The sequence below is a fragment of the Alligator mississippiensis genome, chromosome 2 (assembly GCF_030867095.1).
Source record: "Alligator mississippiensis isolate rAllMis1 chromosome 2, rAllMis1, whole genome shotgun sequence".
Lineage (NCBI taxonomy): Eukaryota > Metazoa > Chordata > Crocodylia > Alligatoridae > Alligator > Alligator mississippiensis.
The window spans coordinates 198,011,404-198,033,962 of NC_081825.1; the positions used below are offsets into that span (position 1 = coordinate 198,011,404).

General features: G+C 45.0%; 1 protein-coding gene across 3 annotated transcripts; it reads left to right on the top strand.

The window, feature by feature from the left end:
- The first annotated feature begins 887 nt into the window (after positions 1–887).
- Positions 888–20,104, top strand: WEE1 (WEE1 G2 checkpoint kinase). 3 transcript variants are annotated; one of them, XM_059722671.1, is made up of 12 exons: positions 892–1,537; positions 6,938–7,146; positions 9,081–9,147; positions 9,232–9,404; positions 11,533–11,654; positions 13,381–13,527; positions 13,914–14,009; positions 14,099–14,184; positions 14,915–15,085; positions 15,170–15,315; positions 16,807–16,923; positions 18,706–18,793. In XM_059722671.1, exons 1-11 carry the CDS (start codon positions 1,010–1,012, stop codon positions 16,892–16,894), a joined length of 1,833 nt encoding a protein of 610 aa, XP_059578654.1. In that variant the 5' UTR covers positions 892–1,009; the 3' UTR covers positions 16,895–16,923; positions 18,706–18,793. The 3 variants fall into 3 exon arrangements, with proteins under 3 accessions (XP_006277553.1, XP_059578654.1, XP_019332579.1); XM_006277491.4 differs by lacking the exon at positions 16,807–16,923 and having other exon boundaries at positions 888–1,537; positions 18,706–20,104; XM_019477034.2 differs by lacking the exons at positions 892–1,537; positions 16,807–16,923 and adding an exon at positions 1,876–2,009 and having other exon boundaries at positions 18,706–20,104.
- Positions 20,105–22,559: the final 2,455 nt, after the last annotated feature.

A 22,559-nucleotide genomic window follows, 5' to 3' on the forward strand; every position in this document is an offset into this window, starting at 1 on the left:
TTTGCTGAAAAACAATCATACACTGACAGGTATGCAAATGCATATGCAAATCAGTAAGTTGTCCTCATCTTTACCTTATATTGCTCACTGTAAGCAATGAGTGAGAACTGGGTCATCAAAGTTGAAGCGTTTATTTTGAGGCAAGCAGTCATAAGAAAATGGTAGCAGTAAACCCAGAAGACAGTTAAAGGCTTCCTGAGTCACTTGGGTTTTGCATGCGCTGCATCGATTAGCTGCCTCAAAAAAGATTGGGGACCTATGTTGTAGCCGTGTTGGGCTGAGAAAGGGACACACACAAAGCTCTTGGGTCAGAGGCGATATCTTTTATTTGACCAACTAACTGACAGTTTTATTTTTTTTTTGCTATTTAGTTGGTCTAATAAAAGACTTGGCCCCTGACTAAAGAGCTTTGTGTATCAAAAATTATCGGACATTTTGCACACTTTTACTATTATTGATCATGCATCCTACATCGGTTGAAATAATCCTGCAGCTACGACAATGAGCGTGCACCTGGTAACACTGAGGAGGGCTCCTGAGGCTCCATCGCGCATGCACCAGTGAACATCAGCCCTGGCACCTCACCTCAACCTTGCCACAGTGGAGCTGCGAGTTCCCTGGCCCCCACCCGGGGCTGGGCTGTGCGCTCAGTGCCAAGTGCGACCGCGCCCAGGCTGGGAGTCCCGCCCACTTGCGGCCGGCCCCGCCCTGCGCCGTGACGAAGCCCCTGGCCCCACCCCACCCCACCCCCAGTGCCTCAGGCAAGCAGCTCCCTGTTCCCCCCCTCCCCTCGCGGCTCGGCGTTCGCGCCAAAGCAGCGCGTGACGTCGAGAGTGTGGCCCCGCCCCTCCCCCGCCTCCCTTGTTTTCAAACCGCGGGGGCGGGCGCGATTGGCTGGCGTGGAGAACCACGTGACTAACGGTCGCGGGAAAGCTGCGGAGTCCGAGGGTCGCGGGGAGCGCGGAGCGGAGCCGAGCCCCCCAGCCCACTCGGTCCGGTCCTGGCGGCCATGAGTTTCCTGAGCCGGGAGCAGGCGGCGCCCCGGCGGGTGTCGGCCCGGCGGGCGGTGGTGGCGCCGATCCGGCAGAAGCTGTTGTTCCCGGCCGGCGGCAGCGACTGCGAGGAGGAGGAGGACGAAGAGGAGGAGGAGGAGGAAGGCGGCAACAGCACGGGCGAGGACTCGGCCTTCCAGGAGGCGGACTCGCCGCTCTCCGCCGCGCGTACCCCGGCGCGGCCAGTCCCGCAGCCGCAGTTGCCGCGCCCGCCCGACGGGCCGCCCGGCCGCATGGAGACGGCGGCGGCGCTGCCTGGGGACGAGGGGGACTCGTGGGAGGAGGAGGGTTTCGGCTCCTCGCCCGTCAAATCCCCGGGCGGCGCGGCCGCCTCGCCCTCCCCGTCGCCCCTCAAGGGCCGGCGCTGCTGCGGGTGGGCGCCGGGCGTGGCTGGGGGCTCCTCGCCGCTGCCCGACTACCCGGGCACGCCGCCGCACAAGACCTTCCGCAAGCTGCGCCTCTTCGACACGCCGCACACGCCCAAGGTGAGCGGCCAGGGGGGCGGCTCCGTGCAGCCGTTACGTGATGTCACCGCGAGCCCCCCCCCCGGGATCCAACCGTCGCCCCCCGGTGTGAGGCCACAGCCCAGTGCCGAGCTCGGCCGGGCCAGGGGGGTCACGAGCCCCGTCCCCCGCGGGCGCCGCACCTCCCTCCCTGCCAAGTCCCCCCGCATGAGCCCCTCCTACCATGTGAATAGTGTCAGGCACCAGGGGGCTTCCAGCAGCTCTGCCCATTGGGTGGGTGTGGGGGCGTGAGATCAGCCTTGCCAGGTCTTAAGTATGAAATGATCATATTGGAAGCTCAAAATGATCGCATTTGCTGGAAAAACCGTGAAAAACATGCAAATAAGTCTGAGATATTTTATGTTGCTCACTGGTGAGAGCTAGGTCATCAAAACCGGAATGTTTATTTTGAGGCAAGTGGTCATAAAGTGCTGGCAGAAAGCTGGAAAATCAGGTAAGGCTTTGCAAGAGTGACTTGGGTTTTGCATATGCTGTATCAATTAGCTGGCTCGGAAATTCTCATTTATTTTGAACGCTTTCTGTTGTTGGTCATCCTTCGTACAAGGGTTGAAATCATTGTGTGAATACAATCATTATTGTACATCCAGCAACACTGCTTGAGATCCCTCCAAGGGTTCTGTGCAACCTCCTAGTGCTAACACCATTCACAAGATAAACCCCAAAGCATCCAGTCCAGCCATCACATTAAAACTGTTCTGCCCTGTTGGGGCTCCCTGAGCTGTTGGCAGTGGAAGAATTGCTCTAGGATTTTTCTGTGGGCAGAAACCAGGTGAAAACTAGCAGCTGGTGTCTTCCAAGGGGTGCCTGAAGCCTAAAAAAAGCAGAGAAGGATGGGTCTGAAGGAATATTCAGTACCATTATTTGAAACTGCTCCTTCTACAGATACTCCAGCAGCTGCCAGTTTTCAGTCCCAGGTGTTGCTACCTGAGCCCCAGCCAATGCCTTATTGTGACTATACTATACATGATAAACACCTTACCCTGCTGTTGCTGCCTATTGAAAAGTGCCAATGTTAAAATGTACAGGGATAGTAAGAAGTCAGCTGTGTTCTTAAAGTTGCTTTCTTGGCTTACACTAAAGGGCTTTGGTATTGCTGAAAAAACAAAAAAAACCCACTTCAAGCTAGAAGTCAGCTAACAGTGCTAGTAGCTGAAATCTGGGACATTATGGTATGAAAATTATTCTGCTTAATTTGGGTTGTGTGGTGTTGCAGACAAGCATGGCTTCAGAGTTGGTGCTTGCTTGAATCAAAATCGGGGAGCAGCACATCTTTTTGGTGGTACATGCTTTTATATTGATACAGTTGAAAACAGAGGAGGTAGTACCTGCCCCCCTTCCTAACTGACTTGTAGGTCATGGAAGAAAGTAAACACTTTTTGGTGCAGGGAGAAGGTGCAAACAATTTGTTTAAAAATGTTGCAAGAGATATGGCTTTTCTTTCTTTTGTCCAGACAAAGGTGGATAAACAGGTTTGACTAGTAGCCTGTGTGAGGTTGGGGTTGAATTAAGAGGAGGGGGAAGAGTGCCCTTGCTTACATAATGAAAAGCTTTTGAATGGGTGTAAACTCAAATGCAGGAGTTACTGCATTGCTAGTGTTCTGCATTCTCAGCTTTTATTAAAAAATATATATATATTAACCCTTGCCCCCCTTGAAAAATTCCCAGATAACTTTGAAATAATAAACTGGAATGAAATCAGGATTAAAAGGAAAAAAATCAGTTTAAATTGGGGAAAAATCTGCAGGGAGGGAGTAAGGCTGGGACTAGGGAGGGGTGAGGGGAGGGGCACTGCACAGCCTGTTGGCCACTCCTGGGGATACAGCAGGGAGCAAGGGGGAGGGGGAGCTGTCAGTTGGTGTGAAGTGGGGGGATGCAGCTCTTGCTGCTGCATGCCCTGGGAGGGCTGTGTGCCTGTGCCAGGCTCTTCCTGGGGTGGTGCATGCTCCTGGATCAGTGGCAGGAAGCACATGGTGCTGCTCCCTGGCTGCGTTGGAACCCCTCCCCACTGCAGCAGCAGCCTGCTGCCAGGCTGCCCTAGTGTTTGGGGGAAGTGGGGAGTGGCGTGTGGCCGGATGTTGGTGGGGATGGGACCTGACCCTGGCACCTCCTACCCTGCCTGGGGTCAGAGCCAGGAGTCCTGCACCCCCAGGCAATGGTTCCAACCCTGTGGGACCATGCAGAGCAGCTGGGTGCAGCACCAGCTGCAGGGAGTGTGGCCAGACTCTCCCACCTGCCCTCTCCCCACCCATGGGGTGCCCGGGGCAGGGCTGAAGCTGCCAGGGTGCAGCTTGGATCTGCCTGCCCCGAGAGTTATTCCTGTGGCCTGTCCCACCTCACCCAGGGTCGGAGCCGGGAGCCCCCCAGCCAGCAGCTTCAGCCACCCACCCTTGCACAGCCACCCCCCGCCCCTGCTCCATAGGCAGCTGTCACCGCCCCCACCACATCTGGCTGGAAACCTGTGCCTTGGGTAACTGGCACCGCGGCACTCTTAGCTTACTAGCACCACCCGTTTTTCAGTTCAAATCCCTGTTAACCGGCAGGTGTGTGGAATGGGCCTTCCCTACTCATGCTGGTTAACAGGGATTTGAACTGAAAAACAGGTGTAAATCAGTAAAAACTGAATGACTTTAAATTCCCTATTTTTTTTAATTTTTTTTTTTTTTAATCGGTGAAAAGCGATAAATTGAGAATGCGGAACACTGCATTGCCAAAAGGTACCTTGAGTTTAAAAAAGCTGACTGCCCTAGGGGCTAGGCTGTGTGTGCACTAACTTGTCTGGGTAAACAGGTCCTTACTGTCTAGTAGTTTACAGTTCACCTTTGTATCTAGTTATACTTTACAGTTTTCTTGTTGAAAGAGTATTTTCTTAATTGACTTAATTCTGTAGATGGCCTTATCCTGACTTACAGGGGACTTTTTCTCTAGGCTACATTTACAGTGGAGACAACACTGCAACTTGCAACACTGATAACCAAGGATCCTGGCTTTCCTTGATTTTTAAAAAAAATTGCAAATTCTCTGATTCCTTCCCCCCCCCCCAGATCTGTGATTTAAACTGAAAGGCCTTCTTCCTTCCTAGCCCTGCTCATGCCCCTCCATCGCGTCTTTCTTTCCCCCCCCCCCCCTCCCTTCCCTGCGCAGCCGCTGTGCCAGAGGGAACCTCTAGCTGTCAGGGCTGTGGGGCCAGGGACCCAGGTCTGCAGCCTCCTGCAGGAGGCAGTGGATGCTGCAGCAGAGCGTAGCCTGGCCTGCCCCCCCCTCCCCATTGCCTGCTTAGGGCTCAAGTGGAGGAGTGGGGCGGGGGACCGGTGCCCTCAGATCTGTATACAGGGTGGGGGGTATGCTGTGGGCTTACGCTCCCACCCTGCTGCCCTCCCCTGGGGCACTTGCAGCACGGCAGGGGTGACCTGGCACTGCAGGGCAGAGTGGGGCCATGCAGGAAAGCTGCTTACCATTGCAAGCTCTGCACTGGTGAGACAACCCCTGAGTGAGGAGCACAACTGCGCTGCCACCCCCACTGCTGCTACACAGGCAGGAGATGCATTGCGAGGGCAGCGTGGAGCTCTCAGCGGCAAGCAGCTTCCTGCACAGCCTTGCTGTGCCCTGCAGCTCCTGGTTACACCCACCAGGCTGTGGAGCCCCCTGGGGATGGCAGTGGGGTGGGGAGCAGGCAACGTGCACCCACCCCCACCCTGTGCACATATCTGGGGGGGCACAGTTCCTCCCCCTTCCTTCCCCCTTGCGAGCATCATTGGGGAGCCAGCCACACGCATGCTGTCCGCTGCGTCGCGCCCCCCCCCCCCGCTCCCCCCCGACCAGCCACCCATGGCTAAGTCCTGCTCCCTGCTGGGGCCCTGTGGCTGCATGTTGCAGCCCCAAGCCCCATGCACTGCCCAGTTCCCTCCCTCCCTGTGGTGGGCCTCCATCCCCTCCCCTGCCCCACACTTACCTGTGCGAGCTGCTGTCCAGACTGCCTGCTGGTCATGTGCATATACATGTAAATGGTACCCACTCCCACTAGCCCCCTGCAGGTTGGAACTCTGCCAGCCTGCAGAGAGCTCTTTGCAAAAGAGCAAAATCTGCATTTTACTTTGGTAAAGGGGGAAATCTGCAACTTGCTCCACTTTTCCATGGGAAACAGAAAACCCAGATCCCTGCTGATAACTTTCAGGCATCCTGCTACCCAGTGGAATTTCTAACCCCAAGTTAGATGCCAGAACCCATTTGGGGCAGAGGAAGGGAGTATTACCTAAGAATAGGATCCTCAAAAACCAGTAGACTGAGCAGGAATTGCAGAAGCTATCTATTAAAAATACTGATGGGTAAGGTATGGTTTAGGGCCTGTTCTTCAAGACAGCTTATGTACCTCCTTTAGTTTGAATTGGGTGCATCTTTCTGCTCAGTGTTCACAAAAATGAACCTTCTCAAGCTAGGTACTTGAGCCAGGTCAGTTGTCTCTTTTTTGCAACTTAAAACCAGGAGGAGGTGGTGTTCTTGGCCCTTTATCCAGTAGGCTAAAACTAGGGCACTCTCCAGGGGCACAGGGCATTTTAAGTTGAGGTCCTTCTGCCTGATTTGGAGCATTAATTTGAACTGGTGTCTAATATCTTGAGTAGTGCTGCAACTGCTGAGTTACACGTTCTGGAGTGTCTTGGTCTGTTGTTGCGAAGCGGAACCAGTTTGTGTGTATATTTTATATAACTGGAGCAGACTTAACCCTAATTGCATCCAACAGACAGTGAAATAAGACCACCCTGGAATACACTATAGGCCAGCAGTTAGGGCAGTTTCCTGGGATGTGGAAAACCTGGATTAAAATTCCTGCTCTGAATCAAGCAGAAGGCAGACCTGACCATGGGGTTAGCCAAGTTCTCTAGCCAGTGAAATAGTTGAAGCAAATTGGGGTTTCACTCTTACCTTGTGCTCTGCAACCACCAGCAGATCTTGGGCAAAGCAGGTGAGATAAGTGAGGGAATGTTCTGTCAGTCCCTATGGGGCTTTAGTGTGTCATGGACATGAATTGCTGTCCTGTCATCAAGACTTCGACTAGTTCTGTGCAAGTACATTATATAGAGATTTGAGTCCTAATTTTGAAGTTTCCAATTGGTAGTGACAAGTACTGAAGGTTTTGGGAATCTAATTCCTGCTTCTTCCCACATTCCTTTTAGCACTTTCTATATCAAGAATAAACCTACAGTTTAGGTCTACACTGGGCTCGCTCTCAAAAAAACAAAACAAAAAAAACGAATTTGTCTTTAATAAAGCAGCACTTGTATAGTAGCTTCCTGGGAAAAATAGTGGAGAGTGCTCAGATCAAAAGGATATACAATACTGATGAGTTTTGTCTCTCTACTTTTTAAGAGTTTGCTCTCCAAAGCTCAAGGAATGGGCTCTAGCTCAGTTAAGCTCCGTGTTGGATCTCTCTTCATGAACGTTGGGAAATCAGAAAAACATGATCCTGGTATTAGACAGACGCCTCATGTGAACATTAATCCTTTCACTCCTGACTCTCTGTTCCTTCACGCTTCAGACGGACAAAGTCGCAGAAGAAAAAGAACATACTGGAATGAGTGAGTTGCTCAAATCCCTTCTGTTACTTAAGATTGTTTTAATTTTTTTGTTGTAAAAGTTGTCATTTGCAAAATGTTAAATGCATTCAGAAGTTACGTTTTCTTAATAATGCTAGCCAGTTTCAAGGTAAGTAACTGCCAGAAATATATGTTATGAGTTGGTCTGTGCTACAGTGGACATGTACCAGCAGTAATGTAACTGGGGGCAGGGGGGGCAACGGATTACTGGGGCAACGGTCCTGGGTACCACATTTTTTATTGAGGGAAGGGCCACTAGCAGTTCATCAGCAGCCAGCACCATGTGATGTGCCAAAGCTGCTGCTGTTCCTCTGTGTACCAGTCCTTGGATCAGAAGCAGTTACATTTTATCTTCATTTAGAATCATAGAACCATAGAAAGTTAAGGTTGGAAGGGACCGCAGGAGGTCATCTAGTTCAACTCCCTGCTCAAAGCAGGACCAGCCCCAGCTAGATCATTCCAGCCAAAGCTTTGTCTAGCCAGGTCTTAAACACCTCCAAGGATGGAGATTCCACTGCCTCTGGGTAACTTGTCTCACTAGGAAGGTAGTAAAACACTGGAACAATTCTTCCTAATATCTAACTTAAACTTCCCCTGCTGCAACTTGACTGTTGCTCCTTGTTCTCTTACCTGCCACCACTGAGAACAGTCTAGCTCCATCTTTTGAACCCCCCTTCAGGTAGTTGAAGACTGCTATTAAGTCTCCTCCTCTTCTCTAGACTAAATAAGCCCAGTTCCCTCAGTCTTTCCTCATAAGCAGGGATCCTCATTTTTCCTGATCTAAAAAAATTGCAAATTCTCTGGCTTAAATAGTTGCAAAATCTGTAATTAAAATTAAAGCTGCCCCCTCCCCCCTGCCTTGCTGGAGGGGGTCCCCAGCTGCCAGAGCTATGGGGCCAGGGACCCAGGTCCACAGCCCCCTGCCCCTGACAGAAGGCAGCTGCTCTAGGAGAAGGAGCCTATGTCATGTCCTGTGTCATTGTTGTCCGTCCATCTCCCCTCCCCCAACTGCCTGCTTGGGGAAGGGGTTGGGCTGGCTCCTGGCTGCAGCACACACTCCTGGGGGGCAGGCGGGGACTGGCGACACATGCCTTGCACACGCAGGCAGCAGTGAGGGGCACAGCAGAAGTGTTGCCAGGGCAGCGTGGAGCTCACAGGGACAAGCAGCTTTCCTGTGTGGCCCTGCTGCACTATGGAGGGCAGGGAGCATGAGCCCATAGCACATGCTTGCCCCGCTCCCCACACAAACCTGGGGGGCATGAGTTTCTCCCTGCCCACTGGGAGTGCGTATTAGGGCGGGGAGCCAGTCCTGCCCCCAAACAAGCCACCTACAGCCTTGTCCTGCTCCCTGCCCAGGTTCTGAGGCTGTGCACGTTGCCCAGCAGGGCAGCAGCCCAAGCCCTGCCCAACTCCCTTCCTATGGGGGCCTCAATTCCCTTCTCTCCCCCCCCAACCTGCAGGAGCTGCTGTGCAGGCTGCCTAGGGCCATGTGCATGCACATGGTGCCCCTTGCCTGACTGCCCTGCTCCTGCTCCCTCCAAGCCCCCTGCAGGCTGGAACTGCCAGCCTGCAGGGGGCTCGCTGCAAAACTACAAAATCCATGGGTTTTTCTGCTAAAATGAGAAATCTGCCTTTTACTCTAGTAAAAGGGGAAATGCGTGGTTTACTCAGATTTTTTTTTTTTTTTTTCTATGGGAAACGGGAAAACCCGAATTCCTGCTCATAAGTCATGTCCTCCAGCCCCTTCACAACTTTTGTTGTCCTCTGCTGGAAACATTGAGTACAGCAAAGTATCTTTCTTTTAATGGCTTTATATAGTAAACTTGGCTTCTGCTTGTCTTACTCCAGTTGTTGAAAGAAACAGTTTAAGAGGCTCAATAATGAATGTACTTTTATATTTAAAATAATATTTTCAGCTCTTGTGGGGAGGACATGGAAGCAAGTGATTGTGAGCTTGAGGATGAAACTATCAGGCCTGCTAAGGTAACACACTTTTTACTACATTTGCATTTAGTTGGGTAATGTGTGTATCTGCACTTCTGAATCTTTCCTTTTTAATCATTGCAGAGAATCACAATTACTGAAAGTAATATGAAGTCACGGTATGCAACAGAATTTCATGAGCTGGAGAAGATTGGGTCTGGAGAATTTGGTTCTGTGTTTAAATGTGTAAAAAGGCTGGATGGCTGTATCTACGCTATAAAACGGTCCAAGAAGCCGTTGGCTGGCTCAGTTGATGAGTGAGTGTTTTATTTCAAGAAAATGTTGCTGCCAACTATTTTGGTAGTTCTTTATGCTGTTTTACTCCTACATGACATCTGTGTGCACACATTCAAAATGAGCATAGACCCAAAAATATTTTCTTGTTTTAGAACTAACATTTTAAAATAGAAATTACTTTGTTTTCACTATGCTTAAAGATTAGGTCTCATGCTGTATGTCACAATCTGGGACAAGATGCATCAGCTTTAGTCCCATGTCTGCCATAGGTATCCTTTTGAGCAAGTTACTCAACCTGTAAAATGGATGCTTGCTTGTTAATCAAGGAAGTTTTTAGTTCAACTTGATGTCTGTAAAGTACATTGATCTTTTGAAAACAAAGCATTGTAAGAATGTAAAATGTTCAACCAAATATCCTATGTGTAATGTGAATGATCGTACAAACTACCATATTTTATGGTGTATAAGTTGAGTTTTGAAGGTGGAGAGGCTCCTCAATGGGAAGGATCATCCCCCCCCTTACCCTTACCCTTACCCTTGTGTCTTTTAAAGAGGGCTCCTGAAATCAGCAGGACAACTAGTGCCACCAAGGAAGGGGCTGGTGTGCCCCATGAGCAACGGAGGTTGTCGGGTAGGGGGGGGAGCCCTGCCAGACATGGGGCATGCTGGCTCCTTCCCAGGCAGCCCCAGATGCCCTGCCAGCCCCAGGAGCCTACTGAAAGCAGACATGGTGAGGGGCCCCTATCCTGCTTTCAGTAGAGTCTCCCCACGTGCCCTGCAGCCAGGTGGTGAGTTGCCAGGCAGCCCCTGAGCTGCTGCAGAGGGGGAGGGGGTCCCTTCCTCAGCAGTGGTGCCCTCTGGGGCTGGCCAGGTGGGTCAGGTGCTGCCTGAGCTCACGGGGCCCAATGCAAATTCCTAGGAGCCCACTAGCACGTCACCTCTCCCATGAGCCCACCTGGGCTTCCAGTCCCCCCACAGAGGTGGGGTTGATTTGTACAATGGATCTACAAAAATTCTACCTCTCTTTTTTTGCAGAGACATGGGGTTGACTTATGCTGTTTGTTGTCCTATATGCTATAAAATACGGTAGTTGAAGAGGTGGTTTCCCTTTTTGCTGTTTGTGCACAAGTTCACAGGATTGATTAAATACAGAGCTTATTGAAAAGTAAACTTAGAGTAGTGCGTGTGAGCATCGGAACATAATTATTTTTATGTAGCCTCTACATGCTTCATTTCTTTCTTCTAAAATTTACCATTTGGGTTAAAAAAGAGGCTTTGTTTCAGAAAAAAATTAATGAATACATTTTGGTTGCAATTTTTAAAGGCTAGATGCTAATAATGGTGCTTTCAAAGTACTATGACTTTTTGCAGGCACTTTGAGCATTTTTACCTCACTGTTAGTGAGGAAGTGCCATTTTTTTTTTTTTTTACAACAAAAACTTGGGTGCTACCAGTACCCAAGCATTTAATTTTATTTTACAGTGTAAACAAATTTTAAAGTTACATTCTCCATCACGTTGATGTCTGTATGAAGGCAATTTAAGGCATCACACTACTACATTTTGTTGAAGGCTCTACATTTGACTAAAAGACTCTAGCCTTAAGGTTATACAATAACCTCGTAAGTCCAGGATGCTCAGGAATGAGCACCTGCCAGAAATATGAAAATTCCAGATTTTTTAAATGAGCGGTGGCCGGTTGTGGAGCGGGGCCGGGGGGGCAACAGCTGGTTCTGAAGCAGCGGCTGCATGTGGAGTGGCGGCACACGGTGGTAGATGGCGGCAGCATCCACTCTGTGCAAGCTTCCCTCTCTGCTGCTCCGGGACCAGTTGCTGCTACTCCTCAGTCTAGTGTATTTTTAAAAAATGCCGGATTTTTGAGAATTCAGGATTTTTGATAACCTCATATATCTGGATGTACTGTAGTAGTGAGGTAAGCATTCCCTTTCACTGGTGCAGGCTTCCTTGATGATAAAGCTAGTGTTGAGTCTTGCATATTAGTTTTTCAAGCCACTCGCTGATTAGCATGGCTACTACCTTAAGGGCATGTGAACAATAATAAGAGATTATAGGTAACAACTTCTAATAATTGGACTAAATTTAATTTCAGGACACTGCTAAATATTCACTTCTTTTTTGTGTATAACAGGCAAAATGCTTTAAGAGAGGTTTATGCACATGCAGTTTTGGGACAGCATTCTCATGTAGTGAGATATTACTCTGCATGGGCAGAAGATGATCACATGCTTATACAGAATGAGTATTGTAATGGTAAGCAAAACTTGTTATCAACTTGTTTTGAATCCCTGGTCTTCAGAAGTTGCCTGCCGGATTTGGAAGGTAGATGGAAATACCCATACTCTCCCAGGGATAAGCTTGTAGGGGATGTCAGTGGTTGATTATTGTCCATGGTCATCAAATGTGAAAGAGAGTTGTGTGGGCTGTAGAAGGAAGGTATAACAAGTTAGTTGCACAAAGCAAAAAGATTTATTTTGCAAAATGTAAGCCTGAGCCCAGGGGCTGTTGAACACTCCCTAACTCGGGGGCGGGCAATTATTTCAGTTGGAGGGTTACTTAATGAGTTTTTTTGGGAGGGTCAAAAGGGTAGCTCTACCCCTTGGCAAGTCCTCCACTCCCTGGTCACCATCTTGGGACCAGAAGTCCTGCCCCAACCTCTGACCTTTTGCCACTGGAAGTCCCTTTCTTTGCCCAGGAAGTACTCCTGGGGGTGTGCCATCTTGGAACTGGGGGGAAAAAAAACAAATCATACTAAAAATCAGACCGCTACTATAACGCACTTTAATTTTGTTTCAAAGAACTTTTGTTCTGATTTGTGTGTTTAGCCTGGTGTATACAGAGGCAATTGCTTAACAGCTCAAAATAAAAATTTTACTCTTGTATAATGTGTGGGATGTGTGTGGTTGGGGAAGGTATATATGGAGGGGAGTGGGAAGGCGGTGGTAGGTGCCCACCTGCGGGGCAGATCCATTCAGCTGGTTGGCTGAATCCAGCCTGCAGGCTGTATTTTGCCTACCCCTGCCCTAGCTAGTAAAGTAAATTTTTCTGGACTTAAATCAAGGGGAAAAGCTTTTTCTTTAAATTTTAGTATCTTTCTTAAGGAAGCAAGCATATATAATTTTTAAAATGTAGGTTGGTTTTACCAGTAGGCCTACAGATACTTTAAGAACAAAGGAAAAGTACTTGCTTTGTTTTATAGTTGAGAAAATGGAAATTAAGGTACTTTTAAGTTGTGTGTGTGGGTTTTTTGTTTTGTTTTTTTAAGAACTTTATGCATTCTTAAACATATTAACATACTACAGTCAGTAGAAGCTCCCTTTAAAAAAAAAAAAAAAATCAAATCCAAATCTGAGCTGAACTAGTGTGAAAACTTTTATCAGTGAAACTTTATTCGCTTCCGGCCACTGTACTGGAGATCTTTTGGGAGAGGTTAAAAATTTACACTTTGCAGAATTGTGCAATTATGCATCTGTGCAATTTTGCCCGTACAAGGCATGACCATGCATACTTAAGTAATTTTGTATAATTTAACCACGGTGGGCTCCATGTCTCTACCTCCATGACTCCATGATGTGGAAGCACAGAGCCATGTGACTGGACAGTTGGGTAAATGGGGAGGAGAGCTCCTGCCTGTGGGGTTTATGGGGTTTGTGGGTGGGTATGTGTTGTGCACTGCTGGGTGTGCCAGTTCCATGCCCTCACATGCTGCTTCCAGCACTCCAGTGGGAAGCCACATGTGGAGGCATGGAGCCCACTTGGCCTGATGCTTATGCAGGAAAGTACTGTTGTTGCATTAACACCTTCTTAAATAAGGGGAAAGAGATGGATATTGCATGAAGATTGACCTATCTATAGGTCAGTTGCAAGCCCTTGGTGGTCTGTGGCCCACTAGTTTTTGGGAGTCTGCTGTAAAACCTTAATCATTTTATATGAAACGGCTATGAAAATAAGGAGCTGATTCATTTGACTTTGTTTTTAGGTGGCAGTTTAGCAGATGCTATAAGTGAAAACTATAGAAATATGCGCTACTTTACTGAACCAGAGCTGAAAGATCTTCTACTTCAGGTAGCTCGTGGCTTAAAATATATTCATTCAATGTCTCTAGTACACATGGATATAAAGCCTAGTAAGTATATAACTGTTTCACTCTAAAGTTCTGTTGACTGTTTCTTTTGGTCTGTTTAGTCTGTTGCATAAAGTAAGAAGCCAGCCACACCTTAACTGTAGATTCTTTGAAAGCCTGAATGGTAGTGGAAAAGATATCATTGTAAAATTGGCTGGCATAACTGTATTCTTGTTGGGTTCATCTTAGGTCAGTTTTTCTGGAGTGGAGTTTGTTGACTTGCCTAAAATTTTGGCTTCTGTCCCCCGGGGTGGTTTCACTCCTGTCTTATTCCAGGGACTGTGTATATAACTGAGTCTACTTTGGTAATAAATATCACTTTGAATGCAAATGAGGTAAAACTATAGATCTTTGTTTTTATTCTAAAATCATCTTCTTTTCCCTTTAAGGTAATATTTTTATATCTAGGACATCAGTTCCAAGTATGACATCAGAAGAAGGTGATGACGACGACTGCTCGTCTGACAGAATTATTTTTAAAATAGGTGAGGAAAATATTGTGTGCGTGTGGCTGATGGCACATCTCACTTTTTTGTTCTCTGAAAAGTTAATTTCTCTTTACTATTTCTTGTAGGTGACCTTGGTCATGTAACTAGAATATCTAGTCCACAGGTGGAGGAAGGTGATAGTCGTTTTCTTGCGAATGAAGTCTTACAAGAGGTAACAACGCTGTCTTGCTAACTGCAGCTAAACATGTTAAGTCTGTACATCCTTGCTTTTATAATAACAATTTTGTGAACTACCTCACTTTGTAAAATTATAATTTTTTCCATTCAGATTTGTATGTGGAACATGAATAATGTTGAAGGGGTAATGTACTTGGAGGGTGAACTTAAACATGCAATTAGCACGTAGCAATAAACTCGGGTGCAGTTCGCACTGGAGTTGATTGCTCCCAGGTACAATTTTTACACGTGTGCCTGGGACCACAACATGTTGAGCCAGGGCAGAGCAGCACTAGCTGGCATGAGGCCTAGGGGATGCAGTCAGCCTGCCAGCCCAGGGCTGTTCCACCCAAGCTGTGTGCTGTGGAGGGGCTGGTTGTGGTACAAGAGTGCTTCAGTGCAGGGCTAGCTGGCAAGCAGCCCCCACACTAGTGCCCCAGCTAGCCCGTGTCACTGTTCTGGTGCACATAGCTAATTTGCTGTAGGATAGTACTTGTCCTGGACAGTACTGTCCTACGGCAGAGTTAATTAACTTACTGCACCCCAGTACAGGTGTACATGTAGATGGTAACTTTACTGCAGAGCTAATTAGTCAGCTTTGTAATAAAGTGCATGTGTAGATGCACCTGGAGAGACTTATAGTGCTGAGTAGTTTAATTGCACCTTAGAGTTGTTTGTTTTGGTGCCTTTTTTTTTAAAGAAGGCTAAATCTTCTTTCTTTGCAGAACTACGCTCACTTGCCAAAAGCTGATATTTTCGCTCTTGCTCTAACTGTTGTGTGTGCTGCTGGTGCTGAACCACTTCCAACAAATGGAGACCGGTGGCATGAAATTCGACAAGGAAAACTGCCGAAAATACCACAAGTTCTTTCTCAAGAATTCTTGGAATTGCTGAAAGTAAGACTTGTTTATGCAAATGGTACCTTTTTATTTTCTTGCTGTATTTGATACTGGATTTTAAATGCAACTGTTTCTTTGAAGGTTATGATTAGTCCAGATCCAGAAAAAAGACCTTCGGCAGTGGCTCTAGTCAAACATTCTGTTCTGCTGTCTGCTGCCAAAAAGAGTGCAGAGCAGCTGCGGATAGAACTGAATGCTGAGAAGTTTAAAAATTCACTCTTGCAAAAGTAAGTGACTAAAAAATATTGCTTATTGGATATAAGTAAGTATCGTGTCTGTCGGGTGGGGATGTGGCTGTTTTCACTGAATGCCCCAGGAAATGAGAGAGAGAAAAGCATGTTGTAAAGAAACTTTCATTCCTTTCCAGAGGCTTAAAAGAATAGGAGCACAGATGTTAAGGCCAAAAATAAGAGAAGTGTTTTGAATAATTTTCAGCTTCAGATTCCCTTTTTTGAAGAGTCATATCTTTTAATACTTTTTTACGTGTTAGATCTGTCTTTCAAAATTAGCAGTAGGCCAAGGATTTTATGGTGTTTTCCAGAATCTCTTAGCTTTATGGATTTGATGCATGGTGACCAGAAATTTTAAGTGTGTGTTGGTGTTTGTTTTAGTTGAAGATTTTTCTTAGTTAATTTCCATGCATTCCATCTAGCTGAGCTCTGAGACTCCCTCTTTGATTTCATGTCTAGCCTCTGCTGTGATCTGCAGAAGTGCAGGCAGGCTTGCCATCTTGCATGGTTATCTTTTGTACTTTTCTCTAGGTGAACACTGTTTACTGCAGAATAGACCAGGTCTGGCAGCCTGTGCAAGCTTTTACTGAAGGACATACTGAGGATTAAGACCATTCCACTGGTTCACATACAGAAAGCATATTGTGTTGCATGGAAACTGGGGGGGAGAGTAGCTTTACTAGAGTCAGTTATTTTTATGGTGCAATTTCCTTGGTGTATTAAAAATAGACTTATCTCAATGTTAACATGGCCGTGGCAAAATAATAGATAATATAAGTTTTACCGTGGAGCTTGTGATTAGTTGTTGGCTGTCTTAAATGCACTTGTATAGCTGGTCCTTCAGCTGCGTGCAAGAACTCGTCTATCCCCAGTAAATTTTAATATATTTCCTTAGGACAATTTATATTGGAAGATAGATGTCTGAAGCAACACTTTTTTGTTTATTTTGGAGTTCTTTGAATAGGTCTAGAATAGAATAACCATCTCTGACATCCATTTTTTGGCTTTTCAAGTGTTTGAAATCCTCCCAAGAAGCTGTTTGAAGAAACTAAAATATTAATGGGGTAAATAGTTGTGGATCAGATCTGTGTAAGATACAAAATGCAGAGTTAGGTATAAAAGACTAACTCTTTTACAAGTGCAAAATGTTAACCTGGAAAAGAGGGTGAGAAGTAGAATGCAGTAATTTGTGGATGACTTTTTATATTGGTTAATATTGTGGAGAAAGAGTAAGTATTGGCAAATGTTACAGTGAAAGAAGCAAATAGTCTGTGTGTGGAAGGAATGAGATGGAGAATAGTGTTTAAAATTAGGTCATAAATCAGTGGGATGCTCTTTCCTAGTATACTCAAAATACCAAAAAACCCAAATAAAGTCATGAAGGATCATCATTGCATAATCTAGCCACCAGGCAATAGATTTTTACATAGTAATTTGTTCATCAAGACCATAACTTTTGTGTTTTTTGAACTTTTTTAATTTTTAAAGGAGGTCCTGTTCACTCCACCTGAGAGAGGACATAGCAAAAATAGAAGAAATTCAGAGATGGCTGAAAGGAATGATCAGGGGCATATGAAATCTACTCAAAAGATTAAAGATTGAGAGGCAAGGATTTTTGTGTGTGGAACTTTTTTTATTGTAGAGATGTCAAACCTACCCCTGCTAGCTCAGGGGCGGGCAATTATTTTGGGTGGAGGGCCACTTACTGAGTTGGCAAGCCATTGAGGGCCACATGTTAGGCAGCCAGCGGCAGATAAAAGATTTAGCAAATTAATACTTAGGAGCTCCGCAGGCCAGATAGAATGGCCTGGAGGGCCACATCCGGCCCCTGGGCTGCATTTTGCTCACCCCTGCGCTAGCTGGACATGTTCAGTGGATCCTTCTAAGCCACTTGCAGCCCAGTGGAAGCTGGTGGTTTGACCAAGGGGAGTAGCCTGCTGCAGCATCTTGGGCCTGGGTGGATATGACCCTCCACAGCAGGAGGGCAAGCAACAAGAGCTATATCAGCCCTTGCCCTCCAGGACCTTTTGCCTGCTGTTGCTGCCCCATGCTGGACATGCTGCCACTGCTGCTGTATACCCCATGCCACATCTATGGAGCTGCCACTGTGGCATGGGACATGAGGTGTATACACCAGGAGCTGGAGTGGTCGCCCATTGCAAAACTGCCACTTGATGTGCTCTATGGGTTAAAATGAGTTTTTTACCACCTGTTTTATTGCAACATCTGTAGAGCTGGGAAGGAGGTAGACAAGCTTTCAGCTATTGCTGTACCCTTTTTCAGGTCTCTGAAAAAGAGGATGCAACAAAACTAAATAGTAAATGGAACAAAGGCTTGTGCAGAACTCTGGGTCCATTTAAAAAAACAGGATATAAGAGAAATTTATTAGGTGCCTAATAAGCGAGAGAGATTCTATGGTTAAGGATAACCTAAGTGAAAGAGCCAAGGCCATTTAACATGGTTGTTACAAAGGTTGAGACTTTGCTTCGTGGAGGAGGTAGATAAAGTAATACACAATAGCATAGATGAGGCATTACTACTAACTTTCTTGTGCTTTGGAAGAACAAAGGGACATTTGATTAAACTGAAAAATAGCATATTTAAAACCAAATGCCTATCATAATGCACATATAGCCTGTGGAATTATTTTGCTTTATATTGCTGAGTCTGAGACAGAGAGCTTAGTAAGGTTTAAAAACGGATAGAGCATTTCTTATGGAAAGTGACAGCACCCAGTTTTTTAGTAAGAATTTCACACACAAACATCTTTATGAAGAAGGAAGATTTCTCCCTTCTAGAGTAAGCTGAGATACTGGACTCTCACCCTGTAGTTGGGTTACTCTGTAGCTACTTAATAGCAGAGTTTTTGTTTAAGTTCCTCCAAAGCAGCCATTTCTTGAGATGGGATTCTAGACCCAGGAGGCTTTTCGTTTTGTCCAGCATGGCAACTTTTTTTATTTTTTCTTTATCGGCTTGGTCTTGTAGTCTAGTCAAAGTTGTATGTGTTGAGAAGGCACCAAGAAGGGAAGATAATATTAGCTTCCTTGGCCTAATTGACCATTTGATAGCCTTCCTTGTGGGTGCTTGTACTTTCTGTTACTGGAATTTTCTGCAGAGGTCTCAGCAGTGACTGAACACTAAATCTCTACACTAAGTACACTCTCTAAAAAGGGTTTGTGATGAGTACCCCTCCTTCTAACAACTGCTCTCTAGATAATAACCACAAATATATATATATATATATATATATATATATATATAGGTTGTAACTGAAGTACAAAAAAACAAACAAAAATAACTTTGATTCTCCTAACATACTTATGTTTAGATATAGTCCTACTTACTATACTGGATAGAAAATCCTGATTTGATTTTTATCTTTTGCAGAGAACTGAAGAAGGCACAAATGGCAAAAGCTGCAGCAGAAGAGAGAGCGTTATTCACTGATCGAATGAAAACTAGATCTACATCCCAGAACAGAACATCTCGACTCATTGGGAAAAAAATGAATCGCTCAGTTAGTCTTACTATATACTGAACTAATCAATTCCTAAAGAACTGTTGAAGAAAGGCCACAATCTTCCTGGACTGAGTTTTTCAGGAGCTGAAGGAAGGGTTCAAGTTCTGGCTTCTTGTCCAGTCTTCAATCAGTGTCTTATTTTACAGAAATAGCTTCTAGTTTTTTTAACTGCAAAATACAGCTGATGGCTGTATTAAAATATTGAGGTAGTGGACTCTATCTGGTCTATTTGAGGACCTTAGTGTTAATCCATAGGCTATTCAGTTACACTGTTAGATGTTACACCGTCCCAGGGTTAACCACTATGGTGGTCTGCTGCTTTTTAGTGTTACAGCATTGTAATAAAAGGTATTTTTCTAACAACCTGTAAAAATTAAAATGGGGGGTGGTGAGGTGCTTCATTGTAAAGTAGAGTGTCTCTGTCACAGAGGGAAGAAGTTTGGAGGAAACTGGCTTAAGGCCACCCACACTCAACATACCTGAAGTCAGGTAAACTTTTATTGTGAATTTTATTTGTATATTCAACTGGGAGCACTTTGTAGGCATTGCAAAAACCATGGGACCCCAAGCCTGTGGAAAAGTATGTGCCATGTGAAACTGCTGCTATTAGTTTTTGTCTTCGCTGTAAACATGTAGCATTAAAACAATCATTGTTGTGTTAATAGGCTTTCTGTTAAAACAATTATGTGGGGGGTGGGAGAAAACCCTAAGCTGCATTTAGTGAAAGCAGCATTTTTCTTTGAAGCTAGTGCACTGTGAACTACATCAGTGCACCAATTTTTCAAGTCAGATTCTTTGTATTAGTGTAGTGCAATCGTTTAATGCCTCACCTTGAATGTTTTTTGTAACTTCTTTTCTAATGTTGGGGTTTATCCTCCTCTTCCTTCCTCCATTCAGTTTCATGTTTTTTGTTTGTTTGTTTGTTTTTGTGGCAAATTACATATTTTTATGTTGGAGTTCTTGTACATAATTGTATTATTTAGTGTATGTGCTCTGGCTGTTCTTCCTTGATGTTCATGTACATAATTGTTTGGTCTTGCTCATAGTATACTATACTAAACTGCAGTCAGTGCCAGCAGGAGAAACTTAACTGTTCCAATTTTAAGTTCTGAACTGAATAAAATTTGACTGTCTAATCACTTGCTCTGATATCGTTAACCTGACGTTGTCAAAATGGAAATTTCTGTTTTGCTTTTGAAACAATAGTCCCCATTTGTGTGTTGTTCTTAATGGCATTGAATTGGAATATTAAAGGTCAAAGGTTGAGTTAATGGTCTAACTCTCTTTATTTACAGTCAAACTAGTATTTTAAAGTATATTGAGGTAGGTTGTGACTTAGACTGCCCTCCTCCCTAATTTCATTGGTACCACTCCCACTGCAGAGTGAGACTGAAATTCAGCATAGTTGTTTAATGGTCTGCTTCATCCCCTTTTGCCATCCACAACAGTTTGACGAATGGCATTTCAAGGGTGCAGTCAGTTTGTGGGGATGGAAGTGGCTGTTTCTGTGAGGATACTGAACCAGACTTAACGCTGACATAATTGTAATTCTCTTGAGATGCACTTGCATTCTTACTACATAGAAAGAATGGCACTTTATACATGTGTAGTACTACCCCTTAGATAAGAGGTTTGAATGAAATGGGTATAGAATCAAAATTTTAAAGCACTGTTTCTTAGGAATTGAATCACTTCGTATAAATGTTTTCTGTGTGTAGGTGCATGAAGTGCAAAAGCTAAGATGCAAGGTTTTAATTATACAGGTTGAAAATTATAGAGCATGAAAATGGCAAAGTTGCTTGTTGCAGGTGACTAGTTCTAAAAGGATAGTGATTTTTAAAAGTTTACTATGACAAAGCAACTGCCAAAGCCTGGAATATGCAATAGACTTCTGTTCTGAATAATTTGCTGGCATTTTTATACATTTTGAGGATAATTGAGTCAATAGAGGGAATAGAGATTACTGGTAACATACAGTACTCATTGTAGAAGTTATCTATCACAGCTAAGTTTTTAATATTTCTTTAAATTATAACTTTTTACCTAAATCTTAGGGAGAACTTGTAACCTTATGTTATTTGGAACAGTACCATTTTAGTGTTACAGTTATTTTCAGACATCTGCAGTGTCAGTAACACTTCTGTTTTGTTTTTTTTTTGTTTTTGTTTTTTACTCCCTCATTTTTAATGTGCTGTCATCAGTGTTGGATGACCGCACATGCTTTGAAGTGTTTACTGTTCATTAGTATGCCAACAAAATTATTATAACTTGTTATCACGTGTGTGTTTCATGTAGTCTGCAAGAAAAGTTGCAGAGGAGTGTAGGGACTTCTTTTTCCCCACTAGGCCAGCAGTTGCAGACCACAGTCAGATATTTTCTTGTGAAGGATTGTCTACCTTATCTTGGTTGTGAGGGATATTTTTAGGCATGCATGTGTACATCTTTCTCCCTCTCCCCTATAAAATTGGGTTTCCATCTATGCTAATACAATTTCAGTCTCCAAAATGTATGCTAATTTAGACAACTGCCCAAGAAGCAAGTAAAATTGGGCTCTATGCATCCAGGATCAAACACGCTTTTTTATAAATGTTTTGCAACAAAAATATTTGGACTCTTCCCATTACTTGCCGTGTTCTCTGTCCTACAAGAATAGTATGTAACGTTGACATAAGTGAACTTTCTTTCTGAGGTGTATCAGTAAGTGGCCTATATCTAGGGTGATCGTACATCCTGGTTTGGTTGAGACCAGTCCTGGATTTTGTAGGCTGGTCCTGGCTGGTTGGTGAAAAATGAAATAAGTACCAGAATTGCAGGACTTGTGACAGAGCTCCCCACGCAGTGCAGAGCAGCAGGGATTGCCCCCCACCTGGCAGCAGCTGGTGAGTTGGGGCTTTTTTTTTTTTTTTTTAAGGGCTGGGAGCTGGGGTGGGTGGGGCAGCCATGGTGGGGTGGGGCTGGGAGAGCAGGTAGGGGTCAAGGGCCTCATGGGAGGGCCCCCCAGGTAGCATGAGGCAGTGGTGATCACCACCACTCCCCTGCCTGGCAGCAGCTGGGGAATGAGGGCTTTTTGGTGATTGACTTGTCACTAATGGTGTCTTACTGATGCTTTGGCAATAGAGACCTTCCTAAAAATGTGCGCACCTTGCATGTAAGTAAACTGTTACTTGCAACTCAATATTCTCACTTTCCCTTCTTAGGTTAAGGCCAGAAAAGAAATATTTTAAACTACTCTGGTCTCCAAAATACAAAGCATGCAACTTTTAATCCATTAAGTCTTGCATCAAATTCATATCTTGTTAAGCTATAGTGTTTCTTTTAGAAAACCGTTTGTAATGATTTTTTTTAAAGATTTGCTAAGAATTCCCCTGTCTTCTTTCCCCTCTCCTTGAAAAGGTGTTTGTTTCACTGAAAAATGTGCATCTAAGTTGTTTTTGTTTTATTGTCCAAATTTTTGTATTGACTGTAGTTTTCAGGTATTTAATACTATTTTACACTTGCCTACTAGACTGAAGGACTGAGAAGATGGTCCCTGTGTGAAAGATTGAATGAACATTTGATTTGTCAACTAGGGTGACTTTATACCCTGCTGTCAATTTCTATTTTACAAAATAGTCCCTATCACAAGTGTGACCTGTGTTTTTGAGTTCTAGACATTGGATCTTTTATTTGGCTGTATTAATATATATGTTGATCAAAAAAGCCCAGTTTAACAAGCAGTTGC

What these genes read in the sequence shown, in the direction of transcription:
- WEE1 (XM_006277491.4), top strand. Translation starts at nt 1,010, where the DNA reads ATGAGTTTCCTGAGCCGGGAGCAGGCGGCGCCCCGGCGGGTGTCGGCC. An exon ending in ACACATGGATATAAAGCCTA is followed by an intron (nt 13,528 to 13,913) that starts GTAAGTATATAA and finishes TTTCCCTTTAAG; the next exon opens with GTAATATTTTTATATCTAGG. An exon ending in AATTCTTGGAATTGCTGAAA is followed by an intron (nt 15,086 to 15,169) that starts GTAAGACTTGTT and finishes GTTTCTTTGAAG; the next exon opens with GTTATGATTAGTCCAGATCC.